We start from the raw sequence: 18,428 nt of genomic DNA, 5'->3' as shown, positions 1-18,428 counted from the left end.
TGACTTGGATTGTCTCTGATTTGTATTTTAACCCGCAAAATGACACGGAGCTTTTTAATTGTAATTCTTTTTAAATGGCGAGGAGAAAGAAACGAAGGAAAATTCTTGGTTTCAAAAGGTTTCACCGTAAAGCGTACTGTATCGTGATAATCGCCCGAGTACGAACGATTAAGATAATATCCACAAATTTATATTACTTTATATTACTCGAGAGAATCTCGCGATCGTCTAAAAATATGCGACGTTTTAGAATTTTCACTTTCCTTTTACGTCGCATAGGCTCGGATGTCGCAGACTCGCAAACACGTCGGATAAAGTTAAAAATATATTCCGCGCTTCAACAAAGAAAACACGAAAATAACATTTCGAGTGTTGACCTGGCTTTATTACGTTGCCGCACGCGACAAATTTCAATAAACCTTGTCAACTTGAAATTCGCGTTCTCAGTGGGCAGCGCGTGCAGGAATTTGCGTTTTTATATTGGAATTATTCCCGTGATTTTTAATTTATCGCCAGAAAATCCGACAGCACCGCAATTTGACTTAATGAGTTCTCAAAGGCGAACGTTTCAAGGATGAAATGTCTATATCACCAAGTAACCAAACACGAATGAATCCTACCTGGTGGTGGCGTGGAATTCATGGCCTGCAACTCCAAACATTCCAGCTCCCTTTCGTGCAAAATACGCTGAAACTCCTCCTCCAAAAGGGTAGTGCCTACGGTCGTATTCACTGGCATCTACAACGAAGCAATTTCTTAATGATTCGTAATGTACTTCTTCGTTGAATTTCATTCTTTCACGGTGCAACGAAGTCGCGAACAATTCGCAAGCTTCTTGTATTTCTGACGTCGGATACACGTACGTAAAAACACGTAGATACTATCAATTTTTCGTGGGCAATAAATTTCAATAATTACGCAATATGCATATGTATGATAATACGTAAGATTTATAATATTATACTTTTCATTTATGCTACACCGTGCAAGAGTTAAAGCGAATGAAATAAAAAATAAGCACGTGAAAGTAACTACAACGCAATCGAGCTTTACGTGATTTCAAATTGGTAAATATAATTTGATCGAAATGCTTGAGAAATGATGCTTCAAATAAAGTATCGTGCTATTTGATTTGTAATTATCTTGGAAGTTGTTTCGACAAACGAATACACTTTCCCATAAATTATTTTATTGCCCGTCTATCAAACGAATATCTTCTTTGATTTCGTTTATTTAAATAAACATTTGGCGAGATAATTTCGCAGATAATTTCTAACTCCGTTATGTGAACTGCGTCAGAAGTACAAATTTCCTCACTCGCGCAAACGTCACATACACAGCTATTTTTCACATACAGAGTTCTGAGAATAAATCTTATTGCGTTGTAAAATAATCTACGTTTATCCTTTAAAGTATAACGTTGAAAGTTAATTGAAAGAGTTTATTCAAGAGAAAAGACGTTATTTGAGAACGATTTTGACACGAAAGGCCCTTCCCATAAATTATTTTTTGTTCGTGATTAAAAGTGACACGCTGTTTCAACCTGTTACATCTTATTTCTATCTCGAATAAAATTCATCTAGTTATTATTTATACCAGTTTAATCATTTTAACGCATTAGCGAATTGTTAAGACGTAACTTCTACACGAAACTAACAAAACCAAATTTATATAAACTTCCGTTCCATCAACTATCGTAACGAGCACTTTACTTCGCATATTCTACACACACGTATTTATACATCACGCACATTCTGTGCATTGTTGCGCCTTGACATTTTTCATAAATGCATAAAAATTCATCGTTCGCACGCTATAAATCAAAGAGAAAATTGTTACCGGAAGCCTGGAGAATCTCTTAATCAAGATGGAACAAGCAGATCGTGTCTTCTGCCCAAGATTAACGATGCACGTTTCCCGAGTAGCTCGATCAATGTCGACAATAAAAAAAGGCGATGAAAATTTTCGATGATAAAAAAAAATTGCAAATTTCTTGAGAAATTGTCATATCCCAATCTGACGTAATTAAAATAATTGTGCGACTAATCACAACCTACTTGTCATTCGATGATGTTCAACAATGGCATCCCACGATTAAATATGCCGATAAACGTCTGGGCATATTTTACAATCTCGATGCGCTGATAATTAAATTTCGTATAATTCAACGTGAAATTAGAATATCAATCAACGTAGAAGCTTTCACGATTTCTGAATAGAGATCGTTTCAACCGATATACCGTGGCTGTAACAAGTTCATTGGCGAAGCGAGTTATTGCGTCCATTCTGACGACAGGACAGAAAACAATAAGTTACGTTTTGCAACGCAACCAGACTCGATTCCGCAGAGAAATCGCGTCTGCTTATCGTTTCTCTGGTAGATCTATCGCGAGCCAACCTACGTAGATGCGGATCCTGCTCGTTATTATTTAATTAACTATAGCTTAATATCATTTTAATGCAGACGGATATTTAATGTTTTAACATTGAAATTTCTGAAATTTCTGTATTCGTTCGTTGATTAAAATGACTTGCAATTATCTGAGAATAATATTTCTGAAGGAGAGAAAACGAAATAAAGTGTCGAACGATGTAACGTTTGTCGAATACAATTTTGGTTGACATTGATCCTCTTATTAAAACGAGAAGCAAAGTAAAATCAATAATTTTATAGCCGAGCGCAGTGATTACACAATCCTCGAGTCTATTGAAGAACTTTAAATATGAAGCTCGTAATGAGCGATGATGTGTGGTAAAGAAAAGCAAAGAACGAACAAAGTGTTCATCGACATTGATCGATCATGTTTAACGAGACTAAACATCAGAATTCTACGTTAAACATAGAACTTCATAATTCGTTATTTTCCACGTCGATTCACTCTATTACACGTTTCTTTTCCATTTTAATGATTCGAATATTTGCAAATAAGACGCTCTCAGTCTCGCCTCTATTCATCGTAGCATAGATAGAAATAAATGTAACAAGATTAGTAAAAGAAAGTTAATTTCTGCGTGAAATGTTAGAAAGCATAATTAATAATAAATTAAAATTAGCCACGGTAAATTAGTAACAGTTGATCCGCATTGGTTAATAAAGAGAGGAAAATGAATCATAGTGTCAGTAATGAAAACAGAAGTTGCTTCTCATTCTGTTTAGTGAAAAAGTAAAGAGAAGAGTATTAACGAAGTTTACAGACAGCGAAAGAAAACTAATATCGAAGAAATAAGTTACCGTTTAATCCGTAACATCGGCTCACTTAAATATCCTGTGAACGTAAGGCAAGCGTGCAAAGAATTGAAACTAGAAAAAGAAACAAAGCGAAGAAATTAAAAAAAGAACGCTGTCGAACTGAACGGCAGACACGAACCGGGTCTCTAGATCCACGTTCATAATCGATCTTTTCTTTAGTTCGATTCCTAAATTACAGATTAAGAATTTTTAATCGAATTCTAAAATTCGATTTCCTTCCAAAGCAAACAGAAACGTTAGTGCTTGATGTACGCTTTGAACGAAATTTCATGGCTGTTACCATCTTTAATCATTTCCACGCTTCGCTCTTTCTTTATAATCGCTCAACTAACTCGACGATCTTCGCTTCCATCGTGCGAAATATTAGTTTTAAGAATAAACCATCGATAACAACGAACCGCTGGTTTCTGCCAGATTTAATGAATTTTTCTGACAACTATACAGAGCGATTCGCGCAAGCGTTTTAGTTGAAGTTGAACAAGAAATGACAAGGAAAAAAGATAAATGACGCAGAGAAATCCATTTTTCTACGTTTTGGCATTTTTCGTAAATACGATGCTCCAAAAAGAAAAAAAAAAAAAAGAAAGAAAAACGCGTGTACATCTTTTTAAAGTTCTAATTTAAGTTACTATGGTACATCGTTTATTATAGAAATTTTTCGTTTCTTTATTTTTTCATCGGACAATATCGTGCGACTTCGCGTTTCTAACGCAGACGTGGCTTCTGCCCATAACAGCGGTTTCACATGAAACACATCGGGGAATGCCATCCTGTTAAAGCAGTTCCAAAGGACTTGCGGACTATGCATCGCTCTTCATTTACATGGCAAAATGGAGGGCGAAGCGCTCCGCGAAACTTAGTCGGTCACGAAAATTGAATAGCAAGTTCCGCAAGTTCTCGCCTCCTGTTTCGCCTCCATCCCAATTTCGATACACTCGATCGGGGACCACTTTTCGCCGCGAAAGTTTCCGTACAGAGGAAAAAAGGACGACTCGCGGGACCAGTTTGTAAAAGGATAACGTTCTTGGTCCTGGAATATTTTACCTGCTGCGACAAACAGGCGGAATTTAAGTGGTGAACATTTGGAATTTGTTGCTCCTCAAAAGTAGGTTGCTTAAGGTGTTTGTATGCTCGGCAAAGAGATGACATTTCGACGTTTGTTTAGAATTTCGTATTCGATAGGAATCGATGAAATTGGCAATTTCGTTTGCAGATTTTACAACTTTGCCAATTTTAACGTTTAATTTTGGAAGTTCATTTAAGTGGATGAGACGAATACGTAGCTTCCATTTCTTAGAAAAATATCAATTTGCATAAATATTTTCAGTCTATTAATTACTTATCGTAATGATTAACACAAGATAAGCGAGCAATTATACAAAAAAAAAAAAAAAAAATGAAGGAATATTCCTCAGTCGTTCCGTTTTGAAGAAATACATCTACATGTTCATCTAACTTCCACTGTAATTAATTTCATTGATTCCGACATAATCGTATAACGAGCCGCGAATGGTAATTTAATGCAGCTTTATGCTCTAATGCAGCGTTCAATTCGAATAGAGAAATGCCATTTGCTTGACGAAACAAAAGGGACAAGGAGGAAGAAACCTTTAGTGTGTTTAACAAACAAAAGAACATTTCACTCGAAATGGAAGAAGATTCTTAACAAACGAAACTCGCTTTCCGCTCAAACTGCGTCTGAAAGGGAATTTCGAATCCTTTAAGTTCCTAGTCGAACACCTTGGTAATTAAAACGCAAAAGCATCGTTGAAACTGACTTAACGCCTTTCTTATTTATCATTGTCACCTTCAAATACTATTTATTTCATTCGTTTCGATCTGTGATGGAAAGCAGATTGATGCAAGAGATTGATTGGATTTAACGAGACTGACGAATTTTCATTGCGCTTTACCTCGGGACAACATTTTTATTACATCGCGTGTAACAAGCACGGAGATGGTTCGAGAACGACAATAACATACGATACCAATTTCGAAGAGACGATCTTTAAGGATAGAACGATTTGTATCGCGAAAAAAGTAGCAAGATAAATTTTACAGTATACGAGCTGCGCAGAAGAGTTTCTGAATGTTCACCTTGTGAACGTACTATAGTTTTCGTTTTTGCACTTGCACGCCACATGCGTCCCAATTTTGTCATTATATCCACGGCAATACGCTAGTAAGTCGCCGTAGGGCATATTGTAATTAACTACCTCGTCAGAATTTTGTATAATGGCATTGAAAGTTGCTGAAATTTTATCGACAGACTAAAGGTAAATGTTAATAAATGGTAATCACAGATTCGTCATTTTAGCACTCAACTATTTCGAATTATATTTATCTTTACGAAAGAAACTCGTATCATCGAAGAAAATATGTTTTAGTTGGGGAGAAATTTCGATGTTAGATGCGTGTACTTCGTAGAAGTATTCGTAAGAAAAATGTAGATTGGACGTACGTGTTTGTAGATTCGTTGGTTTTAAAAAGTAATTAATTTCGACCCACGTATGGCTGAGAATCGAATCACTATTCAATCGAAACGAAAGCGCTTCCCGTACTACTTGTCAGACCAGTAACGGATTATTTTACTAAAATTCAGTATCGTTCTTGCAGCGTATAAATTTCTTAGCGGAAACTCGCGAATCATTAACTCGCAACGAATACACATATACGCTATACACGATCAACCGTGAAAAACATGCTACTACATCCGTTCAGCGGAACGACGACGAATAGTAAACATTCTACGTTTCAGTTTCATCCGACAACCGCGTCAGATAGACGCACACCGTACTTAGTATAGCACGCTCGATAGATTCAAATCGTCGGGACGTACAAATTGACCGTACGATTGGATGTTGGCAAATCGTCGGATAAGTGATATCGTGGAATTTCCAACACCTAGAAACCGACTATCACGATACGCATGTATTTCCGCAGTGACAACTTCAAATTTCATCTACTCGATAGAATCGTGCTTGACAAATCGAACGCCTCTCGTGAATTTTTCTGTTGGATAACTGGAACAGTTTTATCTTCTCTTCCCTTAAATGTTTACCTGTGTTAACACTAGAAATAGAAAAATTTCCATGTCCATATACTCACCGGAAGTAAAACCGGATTATAATCGATATGAGATCGCGATATAATACGACTAAACGAGCACGCGTTCCTATTTCAAAATCTTTCTATTTTAATAAAAGACGACGTTGAACTTGTCACAAGCGTCGGCATAATTCTAGTAACTCTAAGAATATCAAAACTCTTCGCTTTAACTGATTGGAGACAAGCCAGTCGATTGTTCCATTCGGTGGAAAATTGCAAAGTTACAACAAACGAGTTAACAAACTCGTCAGTGTAACATCGTAGAATTGCAAATTTATAAAAAAAACACGTCTTATAAATTGCGGCTTATTATTATGCAAAAAGATCCAAATGTAGGAATATTTATGGACAATAATGTACGTGTGAAGATCGAATTTAGAAGGAGTGCGAGACGCGCGTAGCATAATTGCGGCGTCGAGGCTCGATACCGGTAGAAAATGAAATTACACGGAGTGTGATTTAACAAAACCTGCTTCGTAGTTTTGCGCGCGATCCACGTGATCGATTCTGCTCTCACGTCCAACGGAATTACGTTATCGATTCCCGGCATTCGCGTGTCACGCGAACGTCATACACACGACCACCGTATGCATTTACGTCGAAGCCGATGCAGCCGTATCAGGAGTCCGGTTTCATCTGATTTCCCACTGTGACTACAAAAGCAGACGAACCACCCTGTTGACTGCATCCTGTTTTCCCCGGCGTCGATCGAATCGCCACGCTATCCCTTCCGCACTATGCCCTATAATCACTGTAGCTCGCGCACGCATTTCCAGATCCAACGATAAAACAATTCGTACAGGATGTTTCGCAATATTTTCGTACAATACGTACGAAGGAAGGACGTTACGAAGCTTGACTATCGAGCTAAAAATTCAGACATCTCCATATCGTTTAGAGTTTTATTAAAGTCGAAATGTCCCGGCGAATTTTAACGCTTCGACCACCAAAATGACATAGAATCTCGGATTTTCTTTCTTTACAATTACCGAAAAGTGTTTTTCTTTCGCAAACGTGTTTTTTACAACAGTGCACATTTATACAAACCAAGTCTGTGAAATGTCGCGGTGTTTATCTCGACAAAGCAACATGGATGGTACATAATTCGACAAAATAATATAAAACAAAATGCTTTGTACGTTTATTATTTCCTCATAAAACGAAAGAAACTTTTCGGACAACCTAATATATACAGGTATTTTCAGCAGAATTAATATTGATTTTTATTTAGATAGAGACATAATTATATAAATCTATTTACTTTAGCTTTAATAATATTATCTGAATTAATAATAATAATAATAATATATAAACTTGCGGCTATCGCGCTGTGTTTTAGTCAACACAGGTGTAATATTCCGTTTACGAGAAACTTATTACCATACGCCCTATTTCTAAGCTTATGTTCTATTTATGTAGGCAAAACGCCCTTGTTTTTAATGCGATTCGAACGCAACAGTAAATCGATTTGGCTTGTTGTTCGTTTAAATTTTGTAAAAACCGTGGGTACGGTCCTCTGATATGGCATCTGGAAGCTCGTTACCGAACGCAGCTGAACAGAAAACGTTACGCAGTTTCCAACTCCTGATCACTGCAGATCGTACATTGATCGGTTTTGTTGATCCTAAAAAACATGTTCTTTTTGTTGCTCGGAAACAGCACCTGGCAATCTGCTTTGCCAATCTGAGTCGAACTATCGTATTCTGATAACGTGTATTGATAACGTTGATTGTATATGTGTAGTTCTGGCGTACAAAAGTTTCTAGGTTTTCGATGTTTTTGTAGAAGGAAATTTCGTTTGAATTATATCGATTCATATGCAAAAAATTTAGGTATGTATTGCAGGCCGATAATCACAGTATTAAAGGCAAAGTTTATTAAATATACTAAAATGTAGCAACGTAATAATAATATACAGTAGCTGCAAAATGTATCGAGGCACCGTTTTATTTATTGTAACTTGTTCAAAAATCCAAACTACAAGACAGATAAAAACACGTCGATTATCTAACTCGTACGTTATCTCTGGTAGCATTTTGTTTATCTTTCATGAGCTCTTAATCGTCTAGTTTTATCCTCGGAGGAACAACGTGAAGCTTCAACAAACTGCCGTTGTTGATGCACGCTAAGTACATCAATTACATCGTAAGACGTGAAATCCCTAACGCTATGTGTTTTTGCAATGTCTACATCGACTCCGCCGTTATCTCGGTAACCCAAAACGGACAGACCATTAATCTTCTCGTTTGTGAAGTTTTGCCGACGAGCTCTATCGATTTGCATTCCATTTCCAACATATTTCTACATTCTATTTACTAAATTGTAAGATCTGTACCGAATAGAATACAACAGAGTTTCGTTGGAAAATTAGTGCGTTACATAACAAGACGACTAAGGTGTTTTCTATTAATTTTACACATTAAGAAATAAATATGTTGTTACATATGTCCTACATATTTCTATATTCTATTTGCTAAATTATATAAACTGTATCGAATAAAATACGACAGGGTTTCGTTGGAAAATTAGTGCGTTACATGCCAACACGACTAAGATGTTCTCTATTAATTTTATTCATTAAGAAATAAATATGTTGTTACATATGTCCTACATATTTCTGTATTCTATTTACTAAATTGTATAAACTGTATCGAATAGAATACAACAGAGTTTCGTTGGAAAATTAGTGCGTTACATACCAAGACGACTAAGGTGTTCTCTATTAATTTTACACATTAAAAAATAAATATGTTGTTACATATGTCCTACATATTTCTATATTCTATTTACTAAATTGTATAAACTGTATCGAATAGAATACAACAGAGTTTCGTTGGAAAATTAGTGCGTTACATACCAAGACGACTAAGGTGTTCTCTATTAATTTTACACATTAAAAAATAAATATGTTGTTACATATGTCCTACATATTTCTATATTCTATTTACTAAATTGTATAAACTGTATCGAATAGAATACGACAGAAATTCGTTGAAAAATTAGTGTGTTACATACCAAGACGACTAAGATGTTCTCTATTGATTTATACATTAAAAAATAAATATGTTGTTACATATATCGCTTCATATATATATAATTGTTTATATAAAAATGTTTAATGTTTTATAAGTGACCGTATATTTTGGAATAAAATACAGCAAAGATTAGAGAGCATCTTGAAAATTTAATATACGAAATTTAATGTTCATAATTTGCGTCATTAAAATTCACCGACGAAGTTGAAAATAATTATCAACGAAATGCCTGTGTAACGATGAAAATGTAAAAATTAAAATATAATTACTGTCCGATATTTTTATGCCGCTTTGAAAATCCTAGAAATTTGTTCTCCCTCTCGGAATTTACATATCTATCAATAACGATAGTCGTTCCAATGTTTCAGAAGCGACGGTAATCGAATCGAGAAGCAACAGATGCCACGTATAACCTGTTGCCATTTGCATGCTTGTCCAAACATTCGGTTTGGCAATGATGCACTCTGACCCGAACGGAATTGATGTTGGTGTCCTCTAAAACCAAGGGTTTACCGTTGCTGTTTCTGCTTTGCAACGCCTATATATCGGCGTCTTGCGTGTAAATTTATCACCGCAACCGCAGCTTAACAAGATGAAAAATTAATTTCACTCGATACGCGATGACGCGACTCGATATATTATTTTATATGTTCTCAGGTATCTTACACAAAAAGTAACGCGTGCGGCGAAATCTGAGCATAATTTTGATAGAATAAAATTGCACGAAAATTCTAATTTTTTTGGATGAATTTTAACACTAATCGATAAACAAACAATATCAGAATAACGATAAGTTACGTAATTTTATATTTCTATTATTACGTAATTGCTTTCTCTCGCGCATATACAGCCATTGTTCTATTTTAACAAACTAATTAAAACAATTTTAATGCACTGCCTCTAACTCACAGCATCTTAATTTCATAGCTTCTGCAATAGCGCCGCAAACACTTTAATTAAAATTTTTCGAATTCCATGCATACTAAAATAGATAGGGAAATGTACGTAGCATGTGAAACAAATTTTGGCGGTAATCCAAGTGTTTGATGGATTTTAACATAATACATGGATGCTAACAGATGCTTCTCTTACTACGACGAATACCAAAATTAATTCCCTCTAAGCTCTTTGAACTAGTCTCTCTGTTGTATTAAAGCTTTTATCTTCTAACTGATATTCCATTTAGAACCCCTTCTACTTATACAATTCAAAGCCTCACAAACACTCATTGCCTCTTTAGGAAAATAATCACAGTTGATGAACTGTATTTCCTCTATAATACAGTTCCCGTTAATATCATTTCGTATCTAATACTTAATATCCAAAATTATCTCTAAACTAGTATATTTAGAGGTCTGAAATATTATAGTTTAATATAACAATCGTTTCGACCAGTTCATAACTCTTCATAGAAATCTTGTAGATTCGCAAGGGTGCGATCTTGCCAATTTAAACGATTTCTAGTTAAGTATGAAAGACTGATTTTCTTTATCGCGTATCCTCCCTACTTTCCACTTTCTTACAATTCTTCTACTTTCCTATAATTTTCATACATCGGTTTCGAGTTTGTTATACGGAGTATTTTAATATTTAACGCATTTTCCAGAATATTCAGAGTATTTTTGTCGTACGAGCGATTAATCCGTCGAACCGATGATCAGATATACTTCACTCGTTCGTAGTTCTAACGTTGCAACGAATTCCAGAACTAAAATTAGATCGGCAATGGAAAGTAGACAGGAGGTGTAGTTTACTCACCAGTAACGTAATACAACGTCAACATCGGATTACAAACAAAAGTATCTGGTTAGCAGAGAGACCATAAAGCACGGAGCTTTTTGACGAGAATGATCATTAGCGAAACACGATACCGCATTCAGAGCGACGCTCATTTCCACCAGCGAAATTTTGCCATTGAATTGGTACGGTAAAAAACGAGCAAAGGGAAAACCTATGGAACATCCGCAATTCTCCGGATGTCTACATCGATGGCACGAAGTTAGAACGTCGCTTCGTTGTTGGCTCATGACGAATTATCGCAGAAAGAACCAAACGTCTGTCAGGCGCCTCCCTTCGATACGAGTTTCCGTGATATTCGTTGGACCAGAAAATAACGAGGAGAAAAAATCGAGTGTCGAGAAAATGTGAGAAACCTTCGCTCTTACTCGTAATCAAAAATTACGCAAATATTCCTCGATCTGGCTCAGGGACGAACGAAAACGACTATCCATTAGAGAGATCCTCTTCAAACTCAATTATAATCGTGTTTTTATTCCGGCTCAATGTCACTCGATTGCTCGCGATTTTCGAACAAGAACGTCATCCATAACCCACAATGAAATTCCATTACGCCGAGCAAAGTAAGCTTCGTCGTTTCACCCTTCCTTTTGTCCGCAGGATCTCGGACATTCAACGCCCATATTCCTATAACGTTTTCCTTATACGTAAATTCTCTCGATAGCTGTCATTCTTCAACGCGTTTGTTCATTCGACGCGTTGGTTGCCATCGACAACCTACGTTACCAAATTTTTTAGAACCTTACTTTTGCAATGAGATAGATTTCATGGACTAGAAAATTTTCGGCATTTCGTGAATTAGAAAAAGTGAAATAACATATTTTGCAAAATTTAAATGTTCCCTAATTTAAATGTAACGTGATCGTAATGAGAAATTAATGTGTATGAAATTGTATTGGATGCGAATGGAAATCAGTGGACGTGTGAAGATGTGGTTGCCAACGAGCTGCAGGTTTATCGTACGATTTTAACACGTAATATGTATAGTACATAGTATGTGGATTTCTATGCATTTATAGCAAATTTATATGTCAACGATTTGCATATGTAAATGTACAAAAATGTATAAAATCTTCAAGATTCTTTTACCGTCTTAGTTACGTGATACGATCGTACAAGCGTTTTAACGACACTCGTTACACGATAGCAACGTCGCTGTTGTTCTTTCAGTCGGGATTTTTATCGATTAATTATCACGAGTTCGATTGAGTTACACTGCCCTCGTTGTGGATTTTGGACATCAAAGCAGAGGGTGGTATGATGGATTAATACTTCGATATTCGTGTCACTCATATTTGGCGACACGTGATATGCGAGTTTTTATGGATGTTCCATCATTTACGGATGAAGGACGAATTTAATGTACATCTCTTGCCTTTAATGGAAGGCGCATTTAATGGAAGGATTAATACGATCAGATGAGAATTAATCAATCGTTATACAATGTGTACTTACGAATGAATGGCAAACGTCGTAATGGTCGATAGAGAATAATTATTTTTAATCTTGGAATTGTAAAATGCAACGATCTTTCTCTTAAGAATAAGGAATAAGATTTCAACGTTTGTATTAAATTCGAAGAATAACATCTAGACTCTATTAAACTTGATAAACAAAAGGAGAACTCGTCTCTTATTCGAGACGTACGCGATTTCCAACAAAGGGATAGGAAAGTATAATTCGTCCGCGACAGTAGCGAAGAGACAGGAGAGACACGCACGCACACTTACAACTCATCACTTCGCTGACAGAATCAATTTTCTCCTTCCGAGATGTTTTTCCACAAAGAAGAACGCGAATCCTTTGCGCGTGCTTCTGCTCATTCACTTTGCCAGAGAGTTTAAAGAACGCGATACCGGTTAAGCTCGCATGTTTCCAAGGAATACTTACGCGATATTATGAAGATAGTTATAAATCGAAGTATAAAAATACTTCTTTAGAGAAGCGAGTCACGTTGCTGATGAAAATATTAGGAAGAGAGAGAATCTGTCCTGTCATCCTTTCGTTAACTGATCATTTTTATTTCTCTGACCGAAGCATATGGTTTCATTAGAGAAAGGCGAAAATGTGTTCTAAATTTTTATACCAAGGTAAAAAATTAATTAAATGACACATATCTCTTGATACACAACTATGAATATTAATTAATATTTGCACTCCGAATTTTATTTCATTTTCGTTACCAGCAGCTTTTAAGTGTTTCGTTTGAAATTTACTTTAACTAAAAAATAAGACAATTTAAATAAATAAAGGAAGAAAGAAATTCACTTAAATACCAGTTTTATTCACATTATTATCGTATTTTGTAACTTTTAAGTGCATGATAGATCTTGAAACAATCTCCAGGATACAATCCTGCTTTTCTTTTGCGCGTTTCACAAAAAAGGGTGGGACTGAAAGAATGTCGAGTGGAACTCGACGAAGGAGCTCCTGAGATAAAAACTGATATCGAGTCACACTCGACATAGGACTGTAAAGGGTTAAAGATGTAATTATCGACACCTTTGCGCTAAACTCGCGTGACAAAAGCTATCGCATCGATTCGACACGGTCTATACAACGAGATTCCAAGGAAGAATAAAGATATCGACGCGTTCATAAATTCGTTATAAACTTTGTTAGACCACCAAGTTCGGTCGTTTCATATTTATTTGCTTTATTGGAAATCGCGATACGAAACGGGCACGATGACCATGTATATGAATATTACAATATCTGTGGAACAATGCTGAATCGACATCAAGGCTATCTTCGTGTCCTAATAAATCTTAAATTTCATCGCGCGTTTAATCGAAATTCAGGATGGAAGAATTTGCGCGATTCACAAATGCGGCGTTGGTCGTAAATAATAAACACTTGCATGATTCCACTTAATTATTCATTCGTGCGTGAAGTGATCTGGAATTAATGTCGACTGAAAGGGTATCGAATTGATTGACGGGCAAAAGAATGTGGAAAAATGACGTACGATTGCGTGGAACGAATAGGAAATCAAGCGAGTGTCAGCGAAAGCAAATCTCCGTGAAATATTTCGCAGGAAGAAGCTTCGATTCCGTATTCCACGCAGCATGTTAGAATCCTGCGATAGGATTACCTGGGAATATCGCGCCTTCGCGTCTAAAAGTGGCGATAATCGAATGAAAAGCGAAGAATTTCACTTGCCACTGTATTGCGAAATTTTTTTTAAAAGTGACAGAAAATTGTATAATTATTATGGGAATATTCTCCGTACATTTACTTTATTACAATTACGAAGTACGCTAATAACGCAATGTTCGAGATAATTATTCTATCAAAACGTCGCTTCCATATTTTCCAGTTATCGTATTAATCTTGTCATACAATGTTTGATAATTCGATCAAGAATACTAGGAACGTAGAAGAAGTGATCAACGAGGCAACATTTCGCTCGCGATCTCTCTTTCAAATAATTTCCAGTTTATCGAACTCTGGTTTCTAACATCGTGGTCACGAGAAGCAATTCCTAGCGTCTGTCTAAATTCTACAATTTTTGGAAGCTGAAAAAATTGAAATATTTAAACAAATAACGACAAGAATAATGTTTCCCCCGTCACAAAATCATCGACAGAGGCAACGAGATCAAACTAATATGATTCCAGGCCACATCGGTATCCAAGGTAACGAGGAGGTCGCCAACCAGGTCGCTAAACAGGCCGCCACATCCTCAAATTCGAATGAATATTCTATGACCTCCTTCGTGGAACGCTTCGTTATATATCCTAAAAACTGATTAATCCAGCGATGACAAAAAGATTGGAGACTATAACAGCACTCGCCCACGTTAAAAACATCGGCGACTCGCTCTTCCAAAAATACGATTTAATCCTCTTGTTGTTCAGAAAAGACCAAGTCGCTGTTACTCGCATGCGAATAGGCCACGTAAAATTCTCCTACTTTTATTTATCGACAAAAGATTTATGCGAAGATTGCTACGTACCAGGGGAACATCTTATTTTATCCTACCAGAAGTATAACACGCGTCGCACGAAGCAGAAACTGAATCCGTGTACCAAAAACAATGTCAAGAAGAAGAAAATCCACAAACTGCTAAAATTCATTAAAGAAATCAAAATAATCGACACGATACTTTAAGCACATCCGCCTGCATCGTCAACCGCCTGCCTCACTGTTGACGTTAAATCTACTTATATAAAAAGAATTCTTTTATTTCTGCCTCGAATTCTTTTTATAGCTTTATAAAGTAATACTGAATTGTTTTGTTTATGTTCCTTAAAAATGTTGCGTTTACGCAATTTCTACTCATTAGCAGATAATTCTACTTGGCTTCATGACACTTCTCAACCTTTAATCGACGAACAAAATTTTAAGAAGATCCCTAAATGTTCGAAAACTCTGATTCTTTGTTTGTGTGATTCTGTTTCTCGTGAAACAGTGAAAATCGTTTTACGTAAAAATAAAAGGGAAGATACAGGCGTTAGAACGAGGTAGTAGAAAGGTGTGCAGTGGAAATTCAGTCGGTTAACTGGGTGCAAGAACGCTCTCCCGTCAGATTTCCCGTGGTAACATGCTGGAACCAGGAAATGAAGAGGATTCGAAGAAGAGAGAATGGTTTACGAGGAGGCACGTAGTTACAAGTTCCGCGCTCGCTTAAACCGGACGAGTTTCCTTTTACGAGAGTTCACTGTGGAAATATCACTCCTTGTGTCCCAACGAAAGCTCAGCTCTACGATTTCGCCAACCTCTTACCGTTAGAAAAATATTTCTGTACTTTGAGAGACGAACATTCAACGACGCTTTCTTTTTTAATATTCCAAACTAATTTTAATACCACAGAATTTTATCGTTGCCACTTCGGACTATGTTCGGACTATGTTCGACTCGATAATTACCTGCACTGGTTTCTTAATGTAATAGTTAAACTTTAAAAATAAGGAACAACGTTCTCGTAATTTCCTTGAAATGTTTCTTCCGATAAAATCGAATTTTCTCTTCGAGTTCACCAAGTCAGGGCCAATTTATTTCTTTTATTGCGCCGACATTATCAAGAGACCGTATCTTATTCCTTCAGCTGTTCAATTCGATTCGATTTGATAAATTGTACCTTTCGACGCGAGCTATCGTCAGGTATCGTCCGAAAGAGAAACGAAGAAAAATAAAGCGGCAATGGTGAAAGTAATAAATAGAGAGCGGATATTTATGCGAATACATATTTTTATCGACACAGCTAAAGAGATTGAACCTAAGAAAAGATTTTTCGTCCATCAAATATTATAACTAGACTGCGAATACTTATGGAAATTCTTTTTTCTTTCATTTTACTAACTTCCTTTTTTTTTCTCTTTTTTTGGATATAATTAAAAAAAAGAAGGAATCTAGAAATTTGTTTCGTTCGTTAAATATTACAGAGAATATTACATTTCGAATATTTTGTATATTTTTGCGCATCGAGTGCACTGTCCGTATTTTCAATTTCTCTGAACTTTACTGGCAAACGCATAAATATCCGCAACCTATTTATAGAGTAAAGTATATAAAACATGAAACGTACAAAGCGAGCGTCGTCCAACGAAACTACGTAACACCAATTTTTGAAGAAACTTTATTAAAATAGCGAAACGAGTGAAACAGCTGCTTGCAAGTGTGTATTCTCTCGAAATCGATTTTTATAGGTAAGAAGAAACGCAATTACCGGACAAATTCGTGTCGCAGATGCGTGTAACTCGTCGATCCAAGAAATTATTTCACGGAAATCGATTAACGAGATTGAACAGGATTCGTGCGTGAAAATTCTCAGACTGATGAACTATTCAGAATATAAAATAAAAGAAATAGTTAAAAAGATGCGTATTTTGAAATGAAATGATATCCAATATACCGACAATGGCTAAAAAAATTCTCTTTAATATCAAATATTGTTATTATTATTTTTTTTTTTTTTTTAGAAAAATACCTAAACCGCAACTATCTTTTTGCAAACGAACCTCTTTGTACAATTTCCATGAAATAAGAGCTATGTAACACACGGTAATATTTACGTTCTCGGAATCTTTATCGAGCTCGTTGCGCTTCTGTTTTTCTTTGAGACAAAAACTAAAACATTACTTCCGTATGCAACGTCCGATATAATGCACTTTATTAATAGATCGGCAAACTGTTTCCGTACGCCTAAAGTTCTCGACGTCAATACGATTTCCAAGCAAGTGGCTAAATCACTGGAACAAATTTATACAATTCCTACTTTAATTACAAATCTTCATTTTGTAATAAAATAAGCAGCACTTATCTTGCGATCTAATATTTTAATTCTGTATTATCACGTTAATCCACCAAAAGTTTCTTTCGTTTCATAAGCTGATAATAGATGAACAACAATTTCTATTTTATATTATTTTATTGAATCAGGTATGATCCATTTTTCTATTATTATGTTCGTGCATAATTCGATAAATTAATATAAAAGAAAAAACATTGCGCGTTTATTATTTCCTTATAAAACGAAAGAAACTTTTCGGACGACCTAATATATAATTTCGTAGTTGTTTTAATTTCATTTAATTCTCTTTGTTGCGAAAGTTTCACGTATACTTCTTAGAAACTTCGTTGGATCTGAAATTGTTTGGTTACACTTGTTTCATTTGTATTCGCTCCGTAATCGAAGAGCATTCTACGATACGTACACATATCCCTTTTCAAATGCTGTTGTCGCGTAGCAAATGAATAATTTATAGAGCAACTCATCACGACCATAAATTCATCGGCGCTGTTACGTAATGCTGTCACAGGCTGCCTTGCTTGGGATCAAGTCATGGAACATATTGTGCATATAATTGCAATGACTACGACGCAAATCTTCCGATCTGGTACCTCGTCTAACATATTATGCAATTCGATACATTTGTAACAATTTATTTGAAAATTCGTAGTTGCTTTCGTTCGCAATGATTTCGCGCTAATTGTATCGGTTTACGCATTTATTTGTTACAATTCCGGTTTGCTAGACGAGCGACGCGCAATATCGTAGTCCAAAAATCATGGATTACGAAAATTGCACGGTTCCATCGATCACGAATGCGATGCAGAAACCGAAGAATATGAAAGATTCGAAATTGTGGAAGAACGAAAGGAGAAAGAGAAAAATAAGAATATATAAATTTTATGATTCCGCCGTCTCCTTCGATGAATTTTATAATCCAAAAGTTATAAAGTAGGAGACTCCACAGTTCCAATCGAGTCTCTGCTTGTAGAAGAACTTATTA

The 18,428-nt window shown here is 35.9% G+C and overlaps 1 protein-coding gene across 7 annotated transcripts in view; it reads right to left on the bottom strand.

The window, feature by feature from the left end:
- The window catches only part of Dh31-r (Diuretic hormone 31 Receptor), a 165,914-nt gene that overhangs the window by 107,606 nt on the left and 39,880 nt on the right, over positions 1–18,428 (bottom strand). For 5 of the 7 annotated variants that reach the window (XM_072016722.1, XM_072016721.1, XM_072016725.1 and 2 more), the window contains exon 3: positions 621–738. In XM_072016722.1, the coding sequence (XP_071872823.1) occupies positions 621–738 (118 nt within the window). Of the gene's footprint in view, positions 1–620; positions 739–3,232; positions 3,302–5,711; positions 5,915–18,428 lie in introns of those variants that run through there. The other 2 variants (XM_072016724.1, XM_072016723.1) reach the window with 2 other exon arrangements.

Source organism: Bombus fervidus, chromosome 14, assembly GCF_041682495.2.
Source record: "Bombus fervidus isolate BK054 chromosome 14, iyBomFerv1, whole genome shotgun sequence".
NCBI lineage: Eukaryota > Metazoa > Arthropoda > Insecta > Hymenoptera > Apidae > Bombus > Bombus fervidus.
This window is presented reverse-complemented; position numbering and strand designations above follow the sequence as displayed.